This window comes from Vombatus ursinus, unplaced genomic scaffold, assembly GCF_900497805.2.
Source record: "Vombatus ursinus unplaced genomic scaffold, bare-nosed wombat genome assembly UNPS02014959.1, whole genome shotgun sequence".
Lineage (NCBI taxonomy): Eukaryota > Metazoa > Chordata > Mammalia > Diprotodontia > Vombatidae > Vombatus > Vombatus ursinus.
The window spans coordinates 4,186,762-4,211,822 of record NW_020954737.1 but is presented as its reverse complement, the minus strand read 5'-3'; the positions used below and the strand labels follow the sequence as shown (position 1 = coordinate 4,211,822).

General features: G+C 44.6%; 1 protein-coding gene across 1 annotated transcript in view; it reads left to right on the top strand.

Annotated features, from left to right (window-relative positions):
• The first annotated feature begins 4,171 nt into the window (after positions 1-4,171).
• Positions 4,172-25,061, top strand: part of ADCY5 (adenylate cyclase 5) — a 260,004-nt gene continuing 239,114 nt past the window's right edge. The window contains exon 1 of the mRNA XM_027845254.1: positions 4,172-5,935. Within this exon, the coding sequence (XP_027701055.1) occupies positions 4,781-5,935 (1,155 nt within the window). The 5' untranslated portion in view covers positions 4,172-4,780. The remainder of the gene's footprint in view (positions 5,936-25,061) is intronic.

Below are 25,061 nucleotides of genomic sequence, written 5' to 3'. Positions count from 1 at the left end.
GTTCTAAGACACAATCTCACACCTATCAGAAATGACAAATACTGAAGGGGATGAGGGATAAATAGGTACACTAATGTTTTGGTAGAGTGGTGAATGGGCCCAATCATTTTGGAAAACAATTTGAAATTAGGTCCAAAAGGCTATAAAACTGTGCATAGCCTTTGACCCTGCAGTATCACTACTAGTCTGTATCACAAAGAGATCAAAGAAAAAGGAAAAGGACCTATATGTACAAAAATATTTATAGCAGCTCTTTTTGTGGTTGCAAAGAATTGGAAATTGAGGGGATGTCCATCAATTGGGGAATGGCTAGACAAGCTGTGGCATATGATTGTGATGGTACTATTGTGCTATGAGAAATGAGGAGGGGGATTATTTCAGAAAAACATGGAAAGACCTATGTGAACTAATGCAAAGTGAAGATAGAAGATCATTGTGCACAGTAACAGCAATGTTGTAATGATGATCAATTGTGAAAGACTTGGCTACTCTGATCAATACAATGATCCAAGACAATTCTAAAGGACTCATGTTGAAAAAAATGCTATCCACCTCCAGAGGAAGAATTGGTGACTCAGTGCAAATTGAAGTATGATTTCTTATTTTCTTCATTTTTCTTTTTTTAAATATGTCATATGTGGATATAAGTTTTGCATGATTTCACATGTATATTGACATATTGCTTGCCTTCTCAGTGTGTGACAGAGGTGTGGGAAGGAGGGAGAGTATTTGGAACTCAAACTTTAAGTAGAAAAGAATGTTAAAAAAATAAATAGATAATAAAGGGGAAAAAGGTGTCTGAGATTTAGGTCAGTATATTTTTTTTATTTGTTTGTTTGCTTGTTTTGCCCTGGATGGATAGTTGACTAAGACCTATGAAGAAATAAGAAGGTAAAAACTTTTTCAATATATGTATTATATGGTTAATACAGCACTGAGCAAGTCTCAGCTGGGGTTCACCCCAACTGACATCTTCCCTCTTTCTCAAGCCTCTGTTTCAGCTATTATTTTAACATTTCAACAAATATATGAATATCCACTATTTGCAAGGCACTGAATACAAAGGCAAAAATGAGACAGTCCTGGCCTTCAAAAAGCTGACATTCTCCTGGGAGGATATATGTGCAGAGATAAGTAAATGTAAGGTAATTGGAAAAGGGAGAAGACATTAACTACTGGAGGGACAGGGAAGGCTTCACCTTAGGTGAGCATATTAGGAAGATAAGGATTCTTAAGATTTGAAGATGGGGAAGGAAAACATTCTAGGAATACAGAATAGTTTATGCAAATGGATGGATGCAGGGGATGGAATGTTGACTTTGTGGAACAACTACTCTGGTTTGTTCTATTTGGCTGGAATGTAGAATAGATTAAGGGGAATAATATGAAGCAAATCTTAGTGTTCTCCATCCCTGGAAGCTAATAGTGCCTTTTCCTCCACCCTTTATGAAATAGTTGCAAGAAATGAGATTTTTAAAGACTTTGTTTAAGGTATTATAAAGTTAAACTCAGTTATCTGTTTATATCGTTTTCCTGCCCTGGATGAATGACTGACCAGGAGCTATGGAGAAGTACAAAGGTCAAAATATACCAATGTATTATATGATTAAAAGGGGGAAAGGTAGTTGAAGAGAGGAATTGCCAGTCTGGGTAAGGTGAAGGGTTGGACCTTGGGACTCAGCTATAGAAAAGGAGGAAAAAAAGTGAGGCCACATTGTGATGAAAGAAATGACTCTGCTTTGAGTTAATGTGGTGGGTAACTGCTGCCCACGACAGCATGAAATAGAGAAAGTGCAGGGTCCTGTGGTAATTGCTAATGTATGCCAACCACATAAATAGACTTCAACCCCCTTGTTTTGGGGATTTTTTTTTAAAAAATTCACTTTTGTTTCCTGTTTCAAGGGTGCCTGGCTTAGACCAGTAAAAGAAATTCGGGGACCTGATTTTCAATCCCAATCATGTCTCCAGTAAAGTGTTTCTTCTGTATTAGAGGAGAGTTAGGAAGAGACTGTCAGCAGTCTTGGTTCAAGGGACTCCAGTCCTGAAAAGGATGGTCTGGGTAATTTCAGTAAAAAATACATCTACTCAGTGGGTGGATCCAGGAACTTAAATTCTAGCTTCCACCTGTAGTCTAGGGTACTATCTTTTAACATAGACAGTGACTGACAGTTGATTAAGATTGCAGATTACTCTTTCAGATTTCTTCCTGTTTCCCATTTTGTGAATACTTACTATCCACTGCGCAAAGGGAGGTCTGGGATGAGGGGTGAAGAGGAAACACATTAGCTCAGAGCAGCTCTGAGGAACAGAAAAAGGGAAGTGTTGGTGGGCAATGCTTCTCACCTGCATGGGCTGCCCCTCTGCCTCCCAAAAACGGGGGAAGAAGGGGGAATATGCAAGAAGATGGCAATGCCTAGATGTCCAGAGGGGCTGTGGTGTGATGTATGTGTGTGAATCACTTCTTTATCAAAAGACCAACAAGGCAGGACACTTTCTGGCCTTAGGGCCTGACACCTCTCCTTGCCAGGATCCAGCTGTTGTTTCTGCTTTCTACCCTCTTGTCTCTACAGTTGTTCTCCTTGTCTAGTATTCAGCGCCCTGAGCTAGCTCTGGTCCCAGCTGCCCTGAGTGCGAGCTGGCTTGGGGTTGGGGCTGTCTGCTCTTTGCCTACGTTCTCCGATCCTCCCCCTTGCAGGATGCAACCAGTCAGCAGCAAAAGTGTTTCTTTGCCTTCCTGTGTCTCCATCCCTCTTCATCTCTCTTTCCTCTTTTTGCGTCCACCTCTCTCAGCGTCCAGCTTCTCGCGCTCCTTTGGCCCCTTCCAGAGCGTAAAGACTCTCCCCTCCCAGATCCTTCCCGCTGTCGCAACCCGGGCTCCCCGCCTCCGTGCGCCCCTCCATTGGCACAGACGCCCGGCCTGGAATCGCCCAATAAGAGCACTGGACTTTAGTGTGACAGCTCAAGAAACGGCCAATCACGCCGAGCCAGGGGGCGGGGGCAGCTTGCTGAGGTTGAAGTTGGGTTGAATGCGAGGAGGGGGTGATGGGGGGGATACAAAAGAGAGAGGGGGAGGGAATAAGCGGGTGGGGGTGCAGGGATCAGTAAAGGGGACACGCAGTACCGAGTTCCGGGCAGAGGTGGGGGCGAGTGGCCACTGCACAGGGTGGTTTGGGGTAGGAGTGAGAGCGGCCACAATTTTAGGTGAGGAAGGGGACTGAAGGCTCTCCCTGGCCGCCAGTCCGCCCCCTCCAAGAACAGCGACTGCGCCTCTGCCCGGCTCTTTCCTCTGCGCCCCCGGCTGAGGATGCCGGCGGCGAGCCGAGCGGAACGGGGCGCCGAGCCTGGTGGCCCGGGGCGCAGTGGGCCGGGGGTGTGCTATGCGCTGCTGTAACCTGCGGCTGGAGCAACGCGGGGGGGGCGGGGGGTGGCAGCGGTAGGAGGGGATGCAGAGGAAGCTTCGGCGGCGGCGAGCCGGGGAGAGAACAGGAGGAGAAACAGCGGCGGCGGCGGCGGCGGTGACTGTAAGGGTCGGAATAGCAGGGCCGGAGGCGTGAATGGCGCTCTCCAAACATCCCCCAGCCCACAGACCCTTTTCCCCTCGGAAATCGACCAGGGGCGCAGCGTCTCTGCAGCGACCGGCCCTTCTCCTGGCGGGATGCTTTTGAATTAAGATCTTCTATTTCTTCATTCTGTTCTCCCCAAGAAGCCCGCTCTGAGCCCGGGCTAACGTTGCTGGTGGTGAGCCGGATACCCTCCTTCCTGTTAGTCCTTCTCCGCCTCTCACCCAGGCCGGCGGCTATGGACTAGAAGCAGGCGGATTGAAGGATACCGAGCCCGGAGCTAACACTCCCTTCTGCTCAGCTGGCTGATCTGAAGGAGGCTTATTATATATATATATATATATATATTTTTTTTTTTTTGGAAGGGGGGAGCGGCTGGAAGAACAGTGGGGAAGGGGCATCCAGCAGGGGCCAGGTCTTCTCCCTCGCCCACTTTCTATGGACACTGGGGCCGCTGTCTGAAGCTGGAGCCACGCTCTCGCACTTGACGCGTGAGGTAGGGGATGCGGTGGCGGGGCCCCCTGCTATCCAGGACCCTCCCCCCAGGTCCCCGGAATCGTTGCTCCGCCCGCCGCCCCCTCCCCCGTCCTCTCCACCCCCCATCCCACCTCCCCACCCCTCTTAAGAAAATAATGCTGGCTGCCTTCCGTACCTCCCAGTCGTTCTCTGTTCGCTTTGAGAGAAGGGCTCCGTATCCCTACCTGGACTCCTAACGAGTCGGCTGCTTAGCCTTGCGCCAGGTTCGGTTGAGCTTGGGCTCAGTGTGGAATCTTGGAGCTTTCTGCCCAGGCACCGCTGGCACAAGAGAGGCGTCGCCTGCTGAAGAAGCTTCTCCATTCCTCCCCACTCCTAATTCCAGCCCCCGCTGAAAACAGCCAAGCTGTCCCGAGGTCCCGCGACAGCCTGAGCAGTCCTCGGAGCACTAGTGTGACTTCGATTTTGGACACAGGACAGTCTTCACCCCAGCGAAAGCGGGTTTCCCTCTACTTCTTGCCTTCCCGGCTTCTCTTGCCTTCCCCGGAGACCCTGATCGCTCTCCCTCCAGGCGCCACCCCACATCGCTCAGGACGGGGGTGCCACGATGCCCCGTGGCTCAGGGACCTGGGCCGCCCCCGACGTGTGACCCAAGCTTGGTCCCCTTGCTTGGCCCCCCACCCTCCCCTTGGCGCCCCTCAGCCTGCCCCCCAGGGGAGGAGGAAGAAGCGGAGGGCGAGGGGGGCATGTCCCGCTCTAAAAGCATAAGCCCCCCGGGCTACGCAGCCCAGACGGCGGCTGCTCCCAGGGGAGGCGGGGAGCACCGCTCAGCTTGGGGAGAAGCGGAGTCTCGAGCCAATGGGTACCCCTACCCTCCCGGGGGGCTGACCCGGGGCTCTACTAAGAAGACTGGGGTGGCCGTGACCCCCCAGCAGCACCGCCTGGTGAGCCGCTGGCGCAACGATGAAGACTACGAACCCCCGCTGGGCAGCCAGGACCCCCTCGGGGGCGGTTTCGGCTTCAGCTTTCGTTCCAAGTCAGCCTGGCAGGAACAAGGAGAAGACTGCTGTCGGGGCAGCCGTCGCCACCGCCGTGGGGCAGCTGGAGGGGGCAGCACCCGGGCCCCCCCAGCGGGCGGAGGAGGCGGCGGTGGCAGCGGCGGCGGGTCAGCCCCGTCCAGGCCAGGGGAACGGAGCACCGCGACCGTACAGGGGGGCGGGGCGGAGGTACGCCCTCGTTCAGTGGAGCTGGGACTGGATGAGCGGCGAAGCAAGGGCAAAGCGGTGGAGGAGCTGGAGCCCGGAGCCAGACCGGGCGGAGAGGAGGAGGCTGAGGAGGCTGGCAGTTCGACGGGCTCGGGGTCCGGAGCCGCGCTCTCTCTGGGCGCCTGCTGCCTGGCGCTCCTGCAAATCTTTCGCTCCAAGAAGTTCCCGTCGGACAAACTCGAGAGGCTTTACCAGCGCTATTTCTTCCGCTTGAACCAGAGCAGCCTCACCATGCTGATGGCTGTGCTGGTGCTCGTGTGCCTAGTCATGCTGGCCTTCCACGCTGCCCGCGGCCACTACCAGCCTCCTTACCTGGCGGTGCTCTCCGCCGCCGTGGCCGTGGTGCTCCTCCTGGCAGTGTTCTGCAACAGGGCCAGCTTCCACCAGGACCACATGGGACTGGCCTGTTACGCCCTCATTGCTGTGGTGCTGGCCGTCGAGGTGGTGGCCCTGATGCTGCCTCAGCCCCGCAGTGCCTCGGAGGGCATTTGGTGGACTGTGTTCTTCATTTACACCATTTACACGTTGCTGCCTGTTCGCATGAGGGCTGCCGTGCTTAGCGGGGTGCTGCTCTCTGCCATACACCTTGCCATCTCCCTGCAGGCCAACTCTGAGGACCAGTTCTTGCTGAAACAGGTAAGAGGAGTCAGATGACAGGAGTTAGATTGGTGTGAAATTATGCCTCAGTAGATCGCAAAAAAAAAAAAAAATCCCTCTCACTTCCCTCTCTCCACCTCATACCTTACTTTTTCAAAGGAGTGTGTGTGTGAGTAGAAAATTCTATAGGAAAGTCTTCTTATTTTCCATCCCCACAATGCATAAATGCCCTCCGTATGAATGGGGTTGCTGGACCCCATAGCAACTGCACTTCAAAGACAACCTTTCCATTTCCCAAAGTTGCAGAAATTCTATTCCTCCCCCAACGACCTCCCCTCTCCCAGAAGGGTGGCTTTGGACTATGTAGGGAGCAGAGTTTGGGGTGGGATGGGTTGATGGCTGGTATCTTGGAAGAATTCCAAGAGTGGAGGTGTGGAGAGTTGAGTTTTCACTTGAGCTCTTCGTGATGTTGTGAAGCTTATGTAGCTATCTATATTTACAGATAGAACTCAGACAAACAAAAACCCATTGCATTTTATTGAGTTGGATAGTTACTGAGCTAGAACAGGCCTGGGGAGATGGATTGATGTCCCTCCTGGCTTTCTGTGCCTTCTCTTTTTAAGTTCCTGCTTCTGAGTTATTTCACAACTACTTCACCTGTATCCTCAGGGTTAGGGCTAGGGGAAGATTTTGATCTTTAATGCAACAGGAGAATTGTCCTGTTGAATGAGATAGGTCAAGTGTTCTATCTTCTGAATAGCCACCAAAGGATGTCCATATTGCCTTTATGATCTCAGCCTCAAAGGATTAGACCCGTCAAGAGATATACTGAGCATTCCTCTCTTCCCTTGATAATCTTGAATTTGTCTAAACTCTTACTGAACCTGCATACCTCTTGGCCAAAATGTGGGAGCTACTCCCCAGAAAGCAGAAAGCCAAAGTTACTGAGTGACTGTGTACCCTATTCTAGATCTTCTTGTCCCATGCTGTCTCATTTCCACAACTATTACCTCCCTCTTTTGAGCCTTCAGTCACTCTTTGGGTTCCTTACCCTATATCTTCAAACAAAACATGGTCCTCATCTTAAAAATATCCTTTTCAACTCTCTCTTCCAGTTACTAACCAGCTTCTCTCCTTCCTTTTCTCCAAGTTATAGTTTTCATCTGCTGCTTCCATGTCCTCTGCTCTCATTTCCTTCTGTAAAATTCAATTCAACATGAATGTTTATTAAGCATCTATTTACTTACCTGTTGGATTCAGTTCTAAGTGCTGGAGATTTAAAGACAAAAAAGTTTCTGCCTTCAGGAAGTATGTATTTTTTTTTTCTGGTGGAGGGAGGGAGTTATATGCACAGAGAAGTAAATACAAACTACTTTATGCTCCCCTTTCTTTTGAAATTCATTTGTTCAAGGTAACCAGTAATCTCCCTCTTGTGTAAGTCAGTGACTTTTACTTAATATTTGTCTTCCTACATCTCTTTGTAGCAATTGACAGTGTTTACCTACTCTAAGAGACTTCTCTTGGGCTTCAGTGACACTCCACTCCCTTGGTTTTTTTCCTTTCCAGTGGAAAGATTTCTGATCTATGAATCAGGAGACTTGGGTTTTAAGCCCAGTTCTGACACCAACTAGCTCTGTGACCTTTGGCAAGTCACTTAACTGATCAGGGGACTCAAGGGACTGAGATTGATAAAGGTTCCTTTCAGCTCTAAAATTCTGTGGTCTAAGTGTTGCCTTCAAGAACTCTATATAGCTTAGTCCACATTGATCCTTCACTTCTTGGAACTCTTCTTGTACTTAAAATCAGTGCCACACAGTTGAAGCACTTAATTCTTCTCCAATATTTTCTCCCATACTAGATTGTAAGCTCCTTGGAGGCAGGTACTTTGTCTTGTACAGCTTTTATGTACCAAGCCAGTACAAGGCCTGGTACATAGCAGATGCTAAAAAATGCATGTTGAATTGTTTGATTTTTGGCTTTGGGATCAGTAAGTGGAGTAAGATGAACTTTGGGTGGTTTTAGTTGAAGCTACATGGAAGTATTTGTAGCCTAATGCCTGGAAAAAGAATGTTAAATGGTCAGCTATTGCTTAGGATGAATAAGTCTACCAAGTGATCCCCCTTCCCCATAATTATTACTGTCATTTCTAATGACCAGTTCTTCTAACCTTGGGGCTATACTTTGTTAAAATGCAGTGGGGGTTGATGCCACTTGTAGGATCATTTGAGTTCTTTTGGTGGGCATGAGCCTTCAGAGAAGGGAAATAATGTTGAGAAGAATGGGTGGGTACAGCTCAAATAGGAGACTAAGCTGGGATTTTCCAGTGACATTCAACTTGATGTGGGTCTCTGATGCTAGCAATGAAATGCATGCCTTGGGGGAATGACCAGGAAGCCATTTGTCAGGGCCTGAAGTGCTTCAACCTCATCAAACCTCTCAGATGCCACGTCTGAGGTTTCTGTGTCCTCCTCCATATCCCCATCCCTACTTCTCCCTCCTTCCTCCCCTTCCCCCTGCTATCTCCAAACCCCCACCCTACCAGAGGCATCCCTTTTGGCCTGCCATATTCTATGGGCCTCTAGAGCTTTCAGGTTTCTGTGGATTTACATGCATTTTTGATAATCCACTGAGTTGGAGGGGAGCTATGCTATGGGTAGTCTAGAACAGCAAGTAATCCAAAAATCCTTCCCATTTTGCTTCTGAAAGAATTGTACAGTTTTAAAATTAGCATCAGATTTTTCTTCCTGATTACATCAGGGTCAGTGTGATCTAGAAATTATTTTGCATTTCTTGAACATGCACTGACTGATAGTGGCAAAAGCTGACAGTTTTGTATTTTATGTTTGCCACAGGTTGTGGCTGGCTGTGGATAAGTAAGTGCTGACTTCCATTAGAATCTAGATTGCCCATCTTATTGAAGAACTAGTCATGAGGGAAATAGAGTCGGTGGTAGGTGATTCCTAACATCTTATCTCTTGGGTGGTGCCATGCACATAATAGGCTTTCCATTAAAATTGGCTGTTTTGAATGAATGGATGAAGGAATTGAGAATGGAGTTGGTATTTTTCAATACTGAATACTTCTTCTCCCCTGCTATCCCATGTAAGTGAAGTCCTCCGCCTCCTATGGCCCATTTCTTACAATGATTATCTCTCTGCTTGCCTGTTTAATCTCCATCCCCTGCCACCAGCCCTTTTTAAAAACATTTGAGGCTACTATCCTTTGCTCTACTTGGAAGGAGAGATTTGATTTCTTAATCAGTGTCTTATGATGACTTTTCTTCCAGGGGAGGACTTCCTAAGTGGTGGGAGGGGGAGGGTACAGAGCTGGTCAACCCACTTCGCAGGTGTGGGGGATTGGTACTTGCATTTATCATTCCCTGGGCTCTTTTTATTTCCCTCCTCTTCCTTTTGGTATCTGTCACCCCCCCCCCCCCCATTTTGTAGATTCTCTCTCTTACTCTGTCTTTAATTCTTGTTCACTTCTCTTGTCCTTCACACATCCTTTTTCGTCTCTTGCTTTCTATCCTCCTGTTGCCCACCTGTCTTTCTCTCTTTCTTACTTTATGCTTTTCTCTTATTCCCCCATTTCTGCTTCTTAGCCTCTCCTTCTGCATGTGAGTGTTTTTCTCTGTTGCTGTCTCCTCTCTGGGTACAGTAGGAGCATCGTAAGGGTTTTTTTTCTTCTTTGCCTGTCAGAAGTCCCTCTGCTACACCCATACCATAAATAACACTCAAGCATCTGCCAAACACATTCCTCACTTGTGTTAATAGGCAGCAGTGATGCTGGAGCCTGTTGCCATGGTAACCTCATTTTTGTTTGACTGTATCCCACTCTACTGCATAAAGCCTTTGCATGCACACAAACAAACATACACATCTAGTATACATGTTTGTCTGTTAAAGATCATTTTGGGGGAAAATCTTTTGGCCAGGGTGGGGGTAGTGAAAGAGACTAGAATCTCTGAATGATATTCCTCTATGGATGGGATCTGTTGTCCAAGGACAGAGCTGTTAAGTAGCCATCCTTTCCCTAATGGACATGAAAGCCCTGTAGAAATGTAAAGTATATTTTAATTACTTGACATAATGAAATTCTTTTTGACATTCCTGAAAAAGAAGTAGAGACCCCAAGTGGGCCTGAGGGGCTCCCCCATTTCTTCATTCTCCTTCTCCAGAGAGGTGGGATTGGAGGATCTGTTAAAAGACTTTGTTTGGCATTTGCTCTGGTCTAACCCACTGCCTCCCCTCTATTCTCTCCCTTACCTTACATTCTTTCCAAACCTTCCTAATGAACTATGTGATTTTCAGAATGATTTCTTCCTTTCTGTTGATTTGAGCTCCCATCTGCCAACAATTGTTTCTGAGAGCAAAGAAGGGAACAGGGCCTGTGTGGGTGACTTTTCTGTGTTCTATGGGCCTGTGATTCGGTCTATAGAGAAGAATATGGGGATGGATGGGTGAGAATTGCAGACCAGAAATTTGTTGGGATGGGGCCTACAAATCTGGAGACTAGGGAGAAGTGAAGATCAGCAGAGCTTTGTGTTGATTTTGAAATAGGTTCAATGTGGCTCTCCCCTTTATTCCTTGCTGGTGACCAGTGACTGAGGCTCCTTTCCTTTGCTGGTTCTGACACTTTGATCTCAGTATTGACCTTTGGCTATCATCAGGGAGGCTAGGAGGAAAGAGACAAGGAGAGGATACTTTCTGGGAGCATGCCCTTCTTTGTAGACCTTGTTGGGGGTGGAGCTAATCTGGGAACGAAAGGACCCTGGCAACTTGCTGCCCTCAAGGTGCTCCATCCTTTAGAAAGCCTGCCTACCTTCTCACTGGTATTAACTAAAGAAAGAAAATGGCAGATCACGACTCCAGCTAAATTGCTTCTGTGCTCCCACATTTTCATCTGCTTTTGACTGCTACTTGTCCAGATGCTAAGAAGCAGTTTCAATAAGAAGAATGCAGGGTCTCTTTGGATTATTTACCTGCTCCTGGACCCTCCCTTGTAGGAAAGGGAATAAAGGAAGAAGACCCAGCCTCTAATTACAGGGCTCATCACATATCAAAAATTACCCTTGGAGTAGCTCTCTTCTTTCATATCTGGCTAGAAAGAAGGGGTTAGAATGTGTGGAGAGAAGACATTGAGAGGTTAGGGCTGGCATAGGCATAGAAATGGGGAGGGGGCTACCTGTTTGCTGACTGGCACAGGTTCCTTCTTGTTCAGTTCTGGTGATCTGGGGGTAAGTGTTGCAGGAATTTGGTGAAACTTTCCATCTGCCAGACCCTAGGAATGGTTTCTAGTCATGAGTTTACTCTGTGAACAAAGTTTAATAATACAGCTTAATTATAGAGCATTGACAATCAATCAACAAGTATTTTAAAATGCCCTACCATGTGCCAGATACTGGGGATACAGATACAAAAGTGAGGTAGCCCCTAACCTCAAGGATCTTGCATTCTACTTTGTGGGGGGGGGGTGTCTGTGGCCAGGTATACAACATATAAATACCAAGTGATTTCATCAGGGGGTGGGAGGTATTAATAATTAAGGTAATAAGGAAGAGCTTTTTGAAGGAGAAGGCACTTAAACAGAAGTAGGAAGGGAGCTAGGGGCTCTTCAGAGGTGAAGGTCAAAAGGCATGGTCTCTGTATTTAGATATAGATACACTCACATATATATTTATATGTGTGTATGTATGTATCTACCTTCACCCAAAGCACAAACCACAAATCTAGTAGCATGTATATATTTTATTGAATCTTATAACCAGAACTCAAACCTTCAAATCTGACAATAAGGATTTTTAAAATTATGAATAAGAACTGAACAAGTAATTTCCTTGACATAGGGAATTCTGAGGTGAGGAAACTCATTCAACAGGGGAGGTCACCTTCTCTGCAGCTTACAGTCTGAGAAAGCTGCCTAGAGCACGAAAGGGTTAAGTGACTTGCCCAGGGTCACCCAGCTAGTATGTGTAAAATGCAGCATTCAAACCCAGATCTTCCTGGCTTCAGGACTGGCTTTCTACACTATGCTGACTCTCTTTTTATTTTTTTTTTAATTAACCAGTTTAAACATTTCAAATCAAACTTTCTTCTGCAAATGAGCCTTAACCAATGAAAAAGGCAAATTGTTTGCCAAAAAGATAGGTAAAATGCCGTATCATTTTGGCAATACTGCCAAGGAGAAAGGTAATACTTAGTTTTACGCTATGTTTTTCTGAAAGGCATATATATGTGTGTGTACATGTATTTTTATATTTATTTGTATTTTATTTTATATTTATTTGTATTTTGTATTTTATTTGTAAATAGCAATGGGTCTGCCACTTTATTGTACCAGCCTCCCTACCATGTGACTTCGGTCTCCTTGACTGACTGCGGGGTATCTTGGTCACTTCATTATATAGGCAGCCTACTGTAATGGGAATAGACATTATTCATTCCCTAAACCAAATACCATCCCCAGGAAAATCCTTTGAGTAGGGTTGCGCTAAATTATTCATTGTCATGTACCCTTCTTCCATTTACCAATTTGAAGAGGCATAAAGCTGAGAGGGATAGCCAAAAATTACAGAATTAAAATCCCAAATGATCTCGGGCAATGGAACCCTTGGCCAAGGCCAACACATGGAAATATTGTAGGGACAAAGGCTAAACCTTGCATTTGGATTTTAAAAAATTAAACACATAAATATAGAATAGGCTTTTTTACGAAAAAAAAAACTTGAAAGTGATGGTTAGTCCATAAGTTCGATATGGGCCGGTAGTATATTGTGGCACCCATAAAGCTCACACATCAATAACAGACTCTAGATCATAGATGGCATAGTGGATAGAGTGCTGGATTCAAATCTCATATCTGATACTTATTAATTGAATGACCATGGACAAATTCACCTAAATCCTCTGAACCTCATTTCCTCATCTGTAGAATAGGGATAATAATATAGTTTCCGTGAGTCCAATTGTCATCTTTATGCAGATGACCACCAGATCTGTATAGCTATATATTTTGATATATCTAAATATTTCCCTTCCTGGTTCTGTTTCTGATTTTCTCTGGACTTCAAAACCATGCCCCCATACTGAGTACTTTCATCTTCCTTCTTTCCTTTTCAGTTTTTCCCTCCCTTCTTCCTTGCCTTTCCTTTCCTCTCCTCTCCTTTCCTCTCTTCTCTTCTCTCTTTCCTTCCTTCCTTCTTTCCTTCCTTCCTTCCTTCCTTCCTTCTTCCTTCCCTCCCTTCCATTCTCCCTTTCTTTCTTCCTCTGAGTGGGGGGTGTTAGCACATTAACACCTCCTCATCTGCACTTACTACTTACTGGCAGGAGAAAGTACTGGGTTAGGCATCAACTTCTCCTCTCACATGACTAACCCTAGACTCTCTTCATTTCCAGTCCTCAGTCACCAACTGCCTTTTCAACACTTTGAATGAGAGTCTTGTAAAAATCTCAAACTAACCGTGTCCAAAGCAGAACTCATTGAGTAGTTTCCCTCCAAACTCGTCCTCTTTCTGATCTTTCCTAGGGCTGTCAATTCTATCACTTCCCTTCCAGTCACTCAGGTTTATAACCCTCAAGTCATCCTCAGATCCTCATTCTCATTCACTCCACATATCCAATACTCGAGCGAATCTTATTGTTCCTAGCTCTGTATCTCTCATCAGTTACTTAGTTTAGTGCGAGGCCCTTGATTATTGGAATCACTTACTAACTGGTTTCCCTTCCTCCAGTTTGACCCTTCTCAGATCCATCCTCCACCCAGTTACGAGAATATTATTTCTGAAGCATAGGCCTAACCACATCACTCCTGTCTGTTCAATAAATTTCAATGGTTCCCTTTTGCTTCCAGGATAAAATTCTTGTCTTTTAAAATCCTTTACCACCTTGTTAGAACCTTACCTTCTGGGCATCTATAGTTCAGCCAAACTGTCCTTTCTGCTGTTGCTTGTATATAAATTCCTTATGCCATCTCTTTGTCTCTGCACCAGCTGATCCTTCCTGTGCCTGGAATCCACTCTCTTCTCACCTTGGCCTTTTACAGCCTCAGGTTTCATCCAAATGCCACCTCTCCCATGAAACCTTTTCTGATCCACCCTGCTGCTAACAACTTCCCTTTCCTAATTCCCTTGTGATTATTCTGTACATATTTTGTGTTTATTTAAATGTGTTTATTGTACTTCTCCAGATTAACTGTCATCTTAAGGGTAGTGACTGTTTCACTTACATCCTTGAATTCCTAGGGCCTAGCATAATGCCTGGCACCTAAAGAGATCAAGCATTTATGAAGCACCTCCTATATGCCAGACACTGCACTAAACACATTTATTAAGCACCTACTATGTGCCATACATGGTACTAAACATATTTATTAAGTACCTACTATATGCCAAATATAGGCAGCAAGATGGTGAAGTGGATAGAGCGCTGATCTTAGAATCAGGAAGACTTAGCTTTCTGAGTTCAAATTTGTCCTCAGACACTTACTAGCTGTGTGACCCTGGTCATGTCACTTAATCCAGTTTACATTAGTTTCCTCATCTGTGAAATGAGCTAGAGAAGGAAACTGGGAGCAGTTGAGGAAACTGAGGCAGAAAGACATTAAGTGTCTGGACATTAAGCCCAGGGTCACACAGCTAGTAAGTGCTGGAGGACAGATTACTCCAGATCCAGTGCTCTATTCACTGTGCCACCTGGCTAACTAGATGCTTGTTAATTGGCACCTATCTCCCAGTGCTATTATAAGGCCCCAGTGAAGGATCATAACTCAAATTCTATGCAGTCTTCAAGGCACTATATAAAGGTCTGCTATCATAATTAAGATAAGCAGAGTGGTAGAGTAGATAAAGCTGGCCTCAGAGCTGAGAAGACTTCTGGGAAAGTCATTTAACTTCTTAGTGCCCTCGGCTCCTCTCTTAAGACCCTAAGTTACAGAAAAGGTGCCAGTGTGCGTTAGGAGAGGGAGTTTTCTCTATCAGTGAAATTGTTGTTGTTGCTGAGGCTGGATTTGAATTCAGATCTTCCTGACTCTAGGCCAGGCACTTTATCCACTGCGCTACCTTGCTGCCTGGTAGCGTAGTGGATAAAGTGCCTGGCCTAGAGTCAGGAAGACCTGGTCAGAAAATGTCTGGAATATTTCATTCAATTCTCCATCCTTCATTTTTAAGAGGGACACTGATAAAATGGTGACCAGAATGAAGAAGGATCTGAAATGATATAAGGCTGGATTGAACCACCTGAGGATATTTTTCCCTTGGAAGAGAAGATGGGGAGGTATGAAGATCCATTGAACTTTAAAAGCTGTTAAAAGCTTTAAAGTGCTATGCAAAGTAAGGTTTGATATCCATGATTAAGTATATTAAAATGTTTGCAAACTTTTCAAGGAGAAGAAGAACAACAATCAATAAATGCAATTATTAAATACCTTTTGTAAACAGAATATTATGCTAGTCCCTGGGCGGGGAATGATCAGGTAAAATATAGATAATACTTACAGAGTCTCTCTCATCTCTTGGGGCTTACAATTTAGGAAAGAATAAGACACTAAGATAGGACAGCTAGGTGGCACAGTGGATAGAGTGCCAGACCTGGAGTCAGGAAAACTCATCTTCCTGAGTTCAAATCTGACTTCAGATACTTAATAGCTGTGAGACCCTGGACAAGTCACTTAACCCTGTTTGCCTCAGTCTCCTCATCTGTAAAAGGAGCTGGAGAAGGAAATGGCAAACTACTCCAGTATCTTTACTAAAAAAACCCCAAATGGGGTCACAGAGAGTTGGACATGACTGAAAACAGCTAAACAACAAGAGAGCAGTAATACACAATCACAGTAAGTTCCCTGAGGGGAATTTTGATTTGATTGGTGTCGAGATTTCTCTATGAAGAAATTCCCTCTACCAAAGCATATTTGTAACTGTTCTGCAGCTCATCGTCTTAGAGAGTTGTTCAAATCATGAAAAGTTACGTAACTTACCTAGGCTCACATGGCCAGAATGTGTCAGAAATGGGGTCTGAACCCAGGCTCTGTGAATTCACTCTTCTTTGCTTCCTTTTGGTAAGTGCATTAGAATTACAAAACAGAGCTACAATGTATAGAACATCTAAGGTGATAAAATATTCTGTTTCAATAAGGTACCCCTCCCATTTGAGGAGTATTTTCCCACTCTGACAGAAATCCACAATGCTTCTGTCTAATGTTAATTCTCCATCTACTGATAATCCTTTGGAGCTGCCCCTCTCAACCCCCACCTCCTTGCCTTGTCTCCACCCAGCAGAGATTTTGCTCCTAAAATGACCATCATCCCAAGAGGTGAATTCAATCTTCTACAATTCCTGGAAAGCTTTGGATGGGTGGAAGGGATGGGGGCTTCCATCTCTTCAGAAATAAGAGTCATAACTGTCCTTCAGAGAGAAGGTATGAAATGAATGTTGTTGAATGAGAGGTGATAAAAGTTAAGATAGATCATCATACTGAGGTTAGAGGAGAGAGTAAGTCTGTCAGCATTTAAGTGATGCTCACAGCAACACACCTCCCTGGGGCTGAACATATGCAGAGAATGTACACTAGCAAATACCCAGAGGTACTTCTGGGCCGTTGTGAAAGGACCTCCTGCCTCCACTCCTGGTGTGGCTGTTTTTAGGCTGTGATTGATCTTGGCTAGATATTTCACTTTGTATCTCTAGACCCCTTACCCTCATCTCCCAAATGAGGGGGTTGGACTCTCTGGTCACTAAGGCCCTTAAGGGGCTCTGAGGATTGGAGGGCTCTAGCAAGTGTTTTTATGACATTGAGACATCAGGGTAGGTGAGTGGGGAGAAAATAATTCTTGCTTTCAACTTGCAATAGCTACTGACTGTCCTCTGCTGCTTTCTCTCCCCCTTTCCCTTCCATCCTCTCACAAATCTCTCTTTTCCCTCCCAGGGGATGGTGAAGGTGGGGGTGGGGTAAGGGCAGGGCTCCAAAAATACTGAAGATCAGGGAGGTATCTTTGGTGGCAGAGCTGGTTCAGGGGATGGGGGAAGGAAGGTGGTGGAGGAAGGGGGGGGACATGAAATGAATTGGAGGGTGAGACCAGGACTGGGAAAACGAGATAGGAGGGAAGAAATGGAGAGGCGCTGGGAGCAGGGCGTCTTTTGGAGAGTGGGGCAGGGATGTTGTCTCAGAACAATGGGATATAGTCAGAAGAAAAAAAAAGGAAGGAAAAAAGAAAAACAAACAAATGGAGACAGTGGTGGCTTTATTCTTTAAGGCCCATCTCATGTGTCAAAGGGTGAAATTATAATGATTCCATTCCCTCTCCCCTAGTCCCTGGGATTTAACAAGCCTCAGCTAGAGAGGAGGGGCTGAGGAGTTATTGCTCCTGACCTTGAGACCTCTCACTTTAATGGATTCCTTTTCCCCTAATCCTTGGTAATTCTTCCTAAAACCTAACTTTAAAAATATGTTTTATTTTTAAATTTATAAGTATTGATTTTCCCTCTCTCTCTCCCCCCAGAAGCAGGAGAATAAATTACCTCACACTCTACCAACATGGAACTCAAGTTCTATTTCCTTCATGAAGCATTCTGATGCCCCTCCTCCAACCTTTCAAAACTCATATATCACTATGTTTTGCCTCTCATTTTCATGTGATTATGTATAGTAGGTATCATAGCTGTCCATTTCTGGCATTCACCTTTCACTAGACTGCAAGCTGCCTGAGGGCAAGATCTTGCCTAAACTTTCTATTTTCCCCAGCACTTAGTATAATGCTTTTCACCACTTCTGCTTAATAAATGTTTGTTAGTTTGAATTGAATCCTAAATGCCTTCTCTGTAAGGCCAAGTTCTTGGGAAAGGGAAAGGTCTTGTGGGACTCTTGAGTCAAAGTTCAGGGCAATTTGATTTTTACCTCCAGACTGCACTGAAGGTTGTCTCACCAGGCCTCGTGAAAATGTAGTGCAGGAGGCTACCTTGGGAACACATTTTGTTGTATGGTGATCCTAAAACTCAGATTCTGCTTCCTGTCCCTTTCTGCTATAGTTTAAGCCAATTACCTCTTGGAAATAGAGATCAGCTGCTTGGCATTGCCCATAACATATCTCTTTATAGATATGAATCATCCTTTCAACATTCTTCTTAATCCCAGTACCCTTAGCCCATTCCATTGGACATTGCTCTAGGGTGGTTTTCCCCTGTCCCCAGCCCAGACTCTGGTTCTTTTCTCCAGGGAATAGAATTGCTGTGGGTTTCTATTGTGGCATTCTCTATATCCTTATCACTTGCACTGGGCTGGAACCTCTTCTCAAGATGGCTTTAGCTCATTGTTTCCCAAGAGCATTCATTTTCCCCTTCCCTTTGCAAGTCACATTCTGTATTTGTCTTCTCATCTCCTATTCCCCCTCCCCACTACCCCCCCATGCCAGCTCATACCATTCACGTTGCGAATAGTTGCCTTCCAACAACATCAACAACTTGTTTGGAGTTCTACAGCTTTGCTGTCTGAAAATCCTCTTGGGGTCATGGCAAGTATGAGAATTCTTGGTTGGTTTATATTGTTACTGAGGAGAGTTGAGTTAATCTCATAGAATCATAGATTTAGAACTGGAAGGGAAACAAGAGGCCAACTAATCCACCTTCTCCATTTTACAGTTGAGGAACCAGAGAGGTTAAATAGCTTTCTCATAATCACACAAGTAGCAAAGAGGATATCTGGGATTTGAACCTAGGTCCAAATAACACTGCAAATGTGCTGTTCTTAAATACACTGTGCCCTGCTACTTTCTCCCAAGTGTCAAACCATAGAATAAGAGGGTTTTGAGCTAGGAGGGCCCTTTACAGATCATTGAGACTAACACTTCCTTATTTATGTATGTGCCACCACCCATACCTGAACCCTTTCCTGATCCCTTCAGCTGCTTTGTGCCTTCCCTACCCAAATCACCCTACATTTATTTTTTAAATGCTTATATATAGTTTGCACATGTTGCCTCTCACAAAAGAAGGGAAGCTCCTTGAGGGCAGGGGCTGTTTCCTTTATGTTTTGGGATCCCTAGTACCTAACACAACGCCTGACACATGGAGAGAGGGGTAGGGACCGAATCTGGAATTTTCTTGGCACAAGAATCTCCCACCTGAAAAAACTCTCCCAATGCAGGTTCAGCATCTTCTTTGCATTTTAGAGTCTTAAGAGAGTTGCCTAAAGTGCTGAGAAGTTAAATGATTTGTCCAAGATCATATAGCTGGTGGGTGGCCCTTACTAGGTGCTTAACAAGTGTTTGTTGATGGATTAACTGATTTTTAAAAGATAATGTGCCACTTTCAGGTATCTTGCTGTCCGTCTGGGAGAGACAGCAATAGTCTGGTATTATCTACCTCTGCTGTTGCTAGTGGGGCCTTGGGCCTTTTAAGGTTCTTTAGCTTTTAGAGTATAGACATACATAAGGGGCTTCTCCTTTGAAGACTTAGAATAGAATATTCCAAGACTATCTCCATGTGCTGGTGTTCTTGCTTCCATCCCACTTTGCCTCAGTCCTCCTTTTATGTTCCAGAGGGTAAATGACACTTCCATAGGCTCCTTATGGGGTTACCTCTATCAACATTCACAGGGAGTCATTTCCATATGGTGGGGACATAGTCACTGAGAAGGAGGTGAAGGGTTGGGGACAAGAGAAAGGAGAAAGTGGATGATGGAGCAGGACAGACAGTAGCAAGAAAATAAACATCTCAAGGCACAACCGAGGCACAGAAGTGTTGAAGTTGGGAAGACCTTAGAAGGTCATTCAGTGGAAACCTGTCATTTTTATAGATGAGGAAACTGATGACCAGAGTGGTCGGAAGAGGGGAAGATTGAGTGTTGGATCCAGAGTTGGGAAAACCTGAGTTTGAATTCTGCCTTAGATATTTACTGGCTGTGTGACCCCAGGCAAGACTCTTAAACTCTCTCTACCCTGTTTTTCTTACCATTGTAGCAGGAGCGGACTGGAGTACTTTTCAGGAAGCAGGCCTGCCTTTTCGCCCCTTTTTGTGGGATGAGTGTTTATAGCCACCACTGCCATTAGGGGTGGGGTGAGATTCACCTCCAAGGGAGAGCTAGCAAAGTTCTTAAAGGTACGGCGCTCCAAAAAGGCGGGGCAGAGCCTGCTTTTTAGCCGGCTGAGCTTCTTGACTCAGTCAACAATTATCATTTCGTAGCTCTTAAGCTTGAAGGGGACCTCAGGGAACATCTAGTCCAACCTTCCATTTTGTAGATGAGGAAATGGAGGCCTAGAGGGGTTGTTAAGTGACTTGCCCAAGATCACATAGGTAGTGTGTGATTGAGTTGGAATTTGAACCTTTGGAGTCCTTCGACTCCAAATCCAGCATTCTTTCCACTGCTGCATACTTCCCTCACAGGGGTTATTGTGAGGATCAAATGTCGCAGGGTAAACACATTACTCTGAAAACCTTAAGGTGCTTTTAAATGTCACCTCTCATTATATTACTTTTCAAAGTACCAGCTAATTAGTGGAAGGCTCTAAATTAGATATCTGGCCTCTTGACTTTTAGTCCAGTGCTCCCTTCCCAGTTTCACATACAGTGGGAAAAGCATTTCCTCCTCAGCCACTGGCACTTTGTCTTCCTTTGGAAGGTCTCCCAGCCTACTATTAGGCTTTGCTTTTGTTTTTAAATATAATTTTTTATTCTGAACTACTAACTTGCAAAAAAAATCCAAAGGAACACTAACTTCTAAAGATTTACCTCCCTTCAACTTTTCTTCAGATCTTTTTTTTTTCAAATGTCTGGCTTTTCCCCATGCCCAAAATGCTCTTCCTGCCAAATTCTGACTCTTAGAATCTTTGGCTTCCTTTAAGACTTAGCTCAAGTGTCATATCCTTCAGAAGGCCTTTCCCAGTTTCTCCCAAGCCCCAGTTGTGAGCACAATCCCTTGGAAGGCCACTTTCTATCTAATCTGTATTTATTTTGTATGAATAGATTTATACATGGTTTCTCCCTAACGGTGTGCTAGTAATTGTTTAACAGTAGGCTCTCTGAAAAGCAAAACACATCTTTTAACCTGCATTATTGACATTTTATCCATAGCTTTCTTGAGTCTAGACAATCAACAAAACAATAAACTGAGCCCTGATGTGTAGCATCTGCCAACTTCCAAGGTATAAATGCTCATGCTGAAAATTTAACAACCAGCACTACTGGGTGGTATGAGCTGCCTCCAGCATGCTCTTGTGTTTTCCCACCCAATAGAATGTGAGCTTCTGAGTGCTTTGTTTTTCTTTTTGGTATCCTTAGCACTTACCACAGTGCCTGGTACTTGGTAAACACTTAGTAGGTGCTTATTGATTAATTGGTTGATATAAGGGAATGAAATATTGTGTGGGACCCAAGGCTCACCTCCAACCAACCAGTCCTACAGGTTCAGGATCTAATCTTTTGTATCAGGGAAAATGTCAGAGCAGATTTTCTCCAGCCTTCCATCATGTCCTATTCCACCTTACCTTACCCCCACCATTTGCAGTTTTCCCTCCCAGGGAGAGGGCGTCTTTTAACACAATTACATGTAGATATGTGAATAAGCCTATAGAGACATACTTAGAAAAACGCCATTGAGCTGAGGAGCAACATCATGTAGGAGAGACAGGAACAGGAGTCAGAAAACCTGGAAGCTGCTGTTCCAGCATCTATGCCCAGCTCTGCCACATATTTATTTATCTGTATGTCCATGGGCAAGTCCCGTCTCAGAGCTTCATGTATAAAATGGAAAAATAATAAATGTACCGCTTAGCTCAAGGGGTTGTGAGGATCAAATGAGATAATGTAGGTAAGTGTTTTATAATTGTAAAAGGCTTTCTAAAAGCATTATGATTGTCCATCCACATAGGTTGTATTCGAGATCATAGACTGAGGGCTGAGAGGGACTTTAAAGGTCACCTGGCTTATTTTCCTCGTTTTGTAGATGAGGAAACTGAGGCCCATAGAGATGAACTGGCTTATCTGGATGGTGAGAATTCTAGAGGATCCAGGTCCTTTGATTTCAAACCCAGCATCCATCTTTTCTACTCTGCTATAGCTGTCTACTTTCTTCTGACCTGTTATTGTTTAGTCTTTTTTCAGATATGTCTGACTCTTCGTCAACCCCCTTTGGGGTTTTCTTGGCAAAGATAGTGGAGTGGTGTGCCATTTCCTTCCTCCAGCTCATTTTAGAGATGAGGAAACTGAGACAAACAGGGTTAAGTGACTTGCCCAGGATCACGCAGCTAGTGTCTGAGGCTAGATTTGAACTCGGGGAGATGAGTCTTACTGAATACAGGCCCGGTGCTTTGTGCACAGCACCACCTAGCTGCCCGTATGTACCCTACTAGCTCTAATAGCTCTGTAGAGGGTGGTGGGTCAACAGGTTAGACCCAGTCCCTGACTAGACCCCAAGCAGGTATTTAAGCCAGAGGAAGTGAGAGGGGGCAAGAGGAAGTTTTTAGCTAAAGACCTAGAACTACTTCCTCCCTTTGTGGCAGCAGACCCATAGCTATGATTACAGGAAGAAGGAACCTAACCCCCATAAATGGAGACTTCTCCCGGTCAAGTCAAGACGCAGGACCGGGCGAACTCCTTGGACAGCCAAAATATATCAGGGAGGGAAGTGACCAAGAGAACAGCTGAGCAGCTGAGTTCCCTTCCACATTCTCATGCCTGAGTTTCTTATTGTATTGACATGACAAAACTAAGAGATCCCTGGGGATGGGCTGCTGGCTCAAACAACTTCTTCCCAGACGGCTGCCTGACCACAGCTCCTCGGCTTCTTAGAGATAAATCGATCTGGGCAGAGGCTATACCAAAGATATAACATTTGGATCCAAATTCTGATTTACTCACAGACCGCTTTCTTTTCATTTCCTTCTGACCTAGAGTCTTGAGTCTGGGCCAATCTCTGGGACTGCAGAATGCACAGTTTGAGTAAAGATCGAGGCAGCATGCTATATTAGCAAAAGAATTGAATTTAGGGTCATAGAACATGGTTTCAAATTTTGTCTGTCATATGTACTAACTTTCTGACCATAGGAAGTTTACTTAATTTCTTTGAACTCAGTTTTCTTATTTGCAAAATGAGCAGGTTGAACTAGATGATAATGTCTAAGTGGCTTTCAACTCTACATACTCTGATGCCTAGGGAGCCCATGGGGAGGTATATTTTACTTTCTGTAATGCTTGCTAACTGGGTGACTTGAACCAATCAATCAACTTCCATGAGGCTCAGTTTCCTCATCTGTAAAGTAGAGAGTAACAATCATTGTGCCACTCATCAGAGTTGTTGTTAGAGGGTCAAATGAGATAATGTTTGTAACATAGATTTAATATAACTAGAGATATATCTGCAGATATTCTGCTTACATTCCAATAAGCCCTTTAGGCCTTTTCTTTTTTTCAGATGAATGGCTATCTGGCCACATATTTTTCTCTCTGTACTGATAAGCAGGTCAGCTAGGTGATGCAGTGGGATACAGCATCAGGCCTGGAGTCAGGAAGACTCATCTTCCTGAGTTCAAATCTGGCCTGACACTTCCTAGCTTTGGGACCCTGGGCAAGTGACTTAATGTTGTTTGCCACAGTTCCTTCATTTATAAAATGAGCTGGCAAAGGAAATGGCAAACCACCCAGTTTCTTTGCCAAGAAAACCCTAAATGGGATCACAGGGAGTTGGGTACAACTGAAAACGACTGAACAACAACAAAAGTACTGATAAGCACGAACAAAAAGATGACCATGAAGAGTGGGTGGGATGACACAGAGCACTGGGCTTGTGGTCAGGGAGACTTGGGCTCAAATCCCTCTTCAGGACAAGTCCCTTAACCTCTCAGAACCTCAGTATCTTCATCTGTAAATGAGAGGCTGGACTTGATTTCCTGTAAGGTCTCTTCCAGCTTTAATATCTATGACCCTTTGAAGATAATTGCTGCTTATTTTACCACATCTGTTGCAGATAAAGTAGATATATGCCACTGAGATGGCAAGCATCAAATGTCACAAATGAAATGAGCTACATCGTAAGAGACAGGAAATGACCACTAAAGACTGAAATGGGAGTCATTTCCAATTAGCTGTTTCTTGGAGTCAGACCATCAACTGGCTCAAGTAAAGGTCAGAATCAATTCTAAATTAGGGAAAAGGAACAAGATGAGAAGAAGGCACTGTCTATAATTAAAATAGCTCCAAACTGACCTATTCAAAGAAGCTATTGACATGGGAAAAGTGGGAAATGGAAAAAGGAAAACACTGGCAAGCCCCATCACCATTTCCTATAGAAATTTATCTTGTGTGTAAGGCAATAGCCACAACAAGGAGGCCAAGAAAACCCAGAAACCACATTTGTCAGTGAACATGTTTCTTCATGCCAAGAAGAAAGACATGGCAGGAAAGAGTAACACTGGTTTTGAATATAAACTCATTTGCAAAACCTTATAGATAGTGGAATATTCTGAACAGTATTATATCATAAAGCACCTGAAAAGTGTTTTAAAAGTGGGAAATCATGTCTGCAGAAAGTTTGACAGAAGACACAATTAAGCCAAAGACCCAATAAATTCTAAGAATATTTATAGAAAGAGCACCTCTGTCAGCATCCTCTAACCATTTTCATCATCAATGACTAAAGAACCATATTTGAACTCAGCACTTTAGTATGCTATAAGAGTAAGTGAGGATGGCTTTTAAGATGAAAATGAAAAGACCAAATATTTGTTGTTCACTCATTTTAGTCATGTCTGACTCCTCATGACCCTGTTTGGGGTTTTCTTGGCAAAGACACGCAAGTGGCTCTCCAACTTATTTTATAGATGAGGGAACTGAGGTAAACAGGGTTAAGTGACTTGTCCAGGGTCACATAGCTAGTAAGTGTCTGAGGCTAGATTTGAACTCAGGAAAATCTTCCTGACTGCAGGCCTGGCACTCTATTCACTGCACTACCCAGCTGCCCCCAGACCAAATATACAAAGAAAAGATCTATTTTGGAGATAACACAATTTTGAAAGTGTTGAGAGATTAATTTACAAGATATGTGAAAGGTGGATAGATAACAAATGAGCAAAAAAATCACAGAGGGTATTATAAGAAAAAAGACATTTCAGAGGACATCAGTAGCTGCTGACCAGTATGCCTACTTCCATATCTCTGTCCATGTCAAAGGTAATCCTTAATGGATT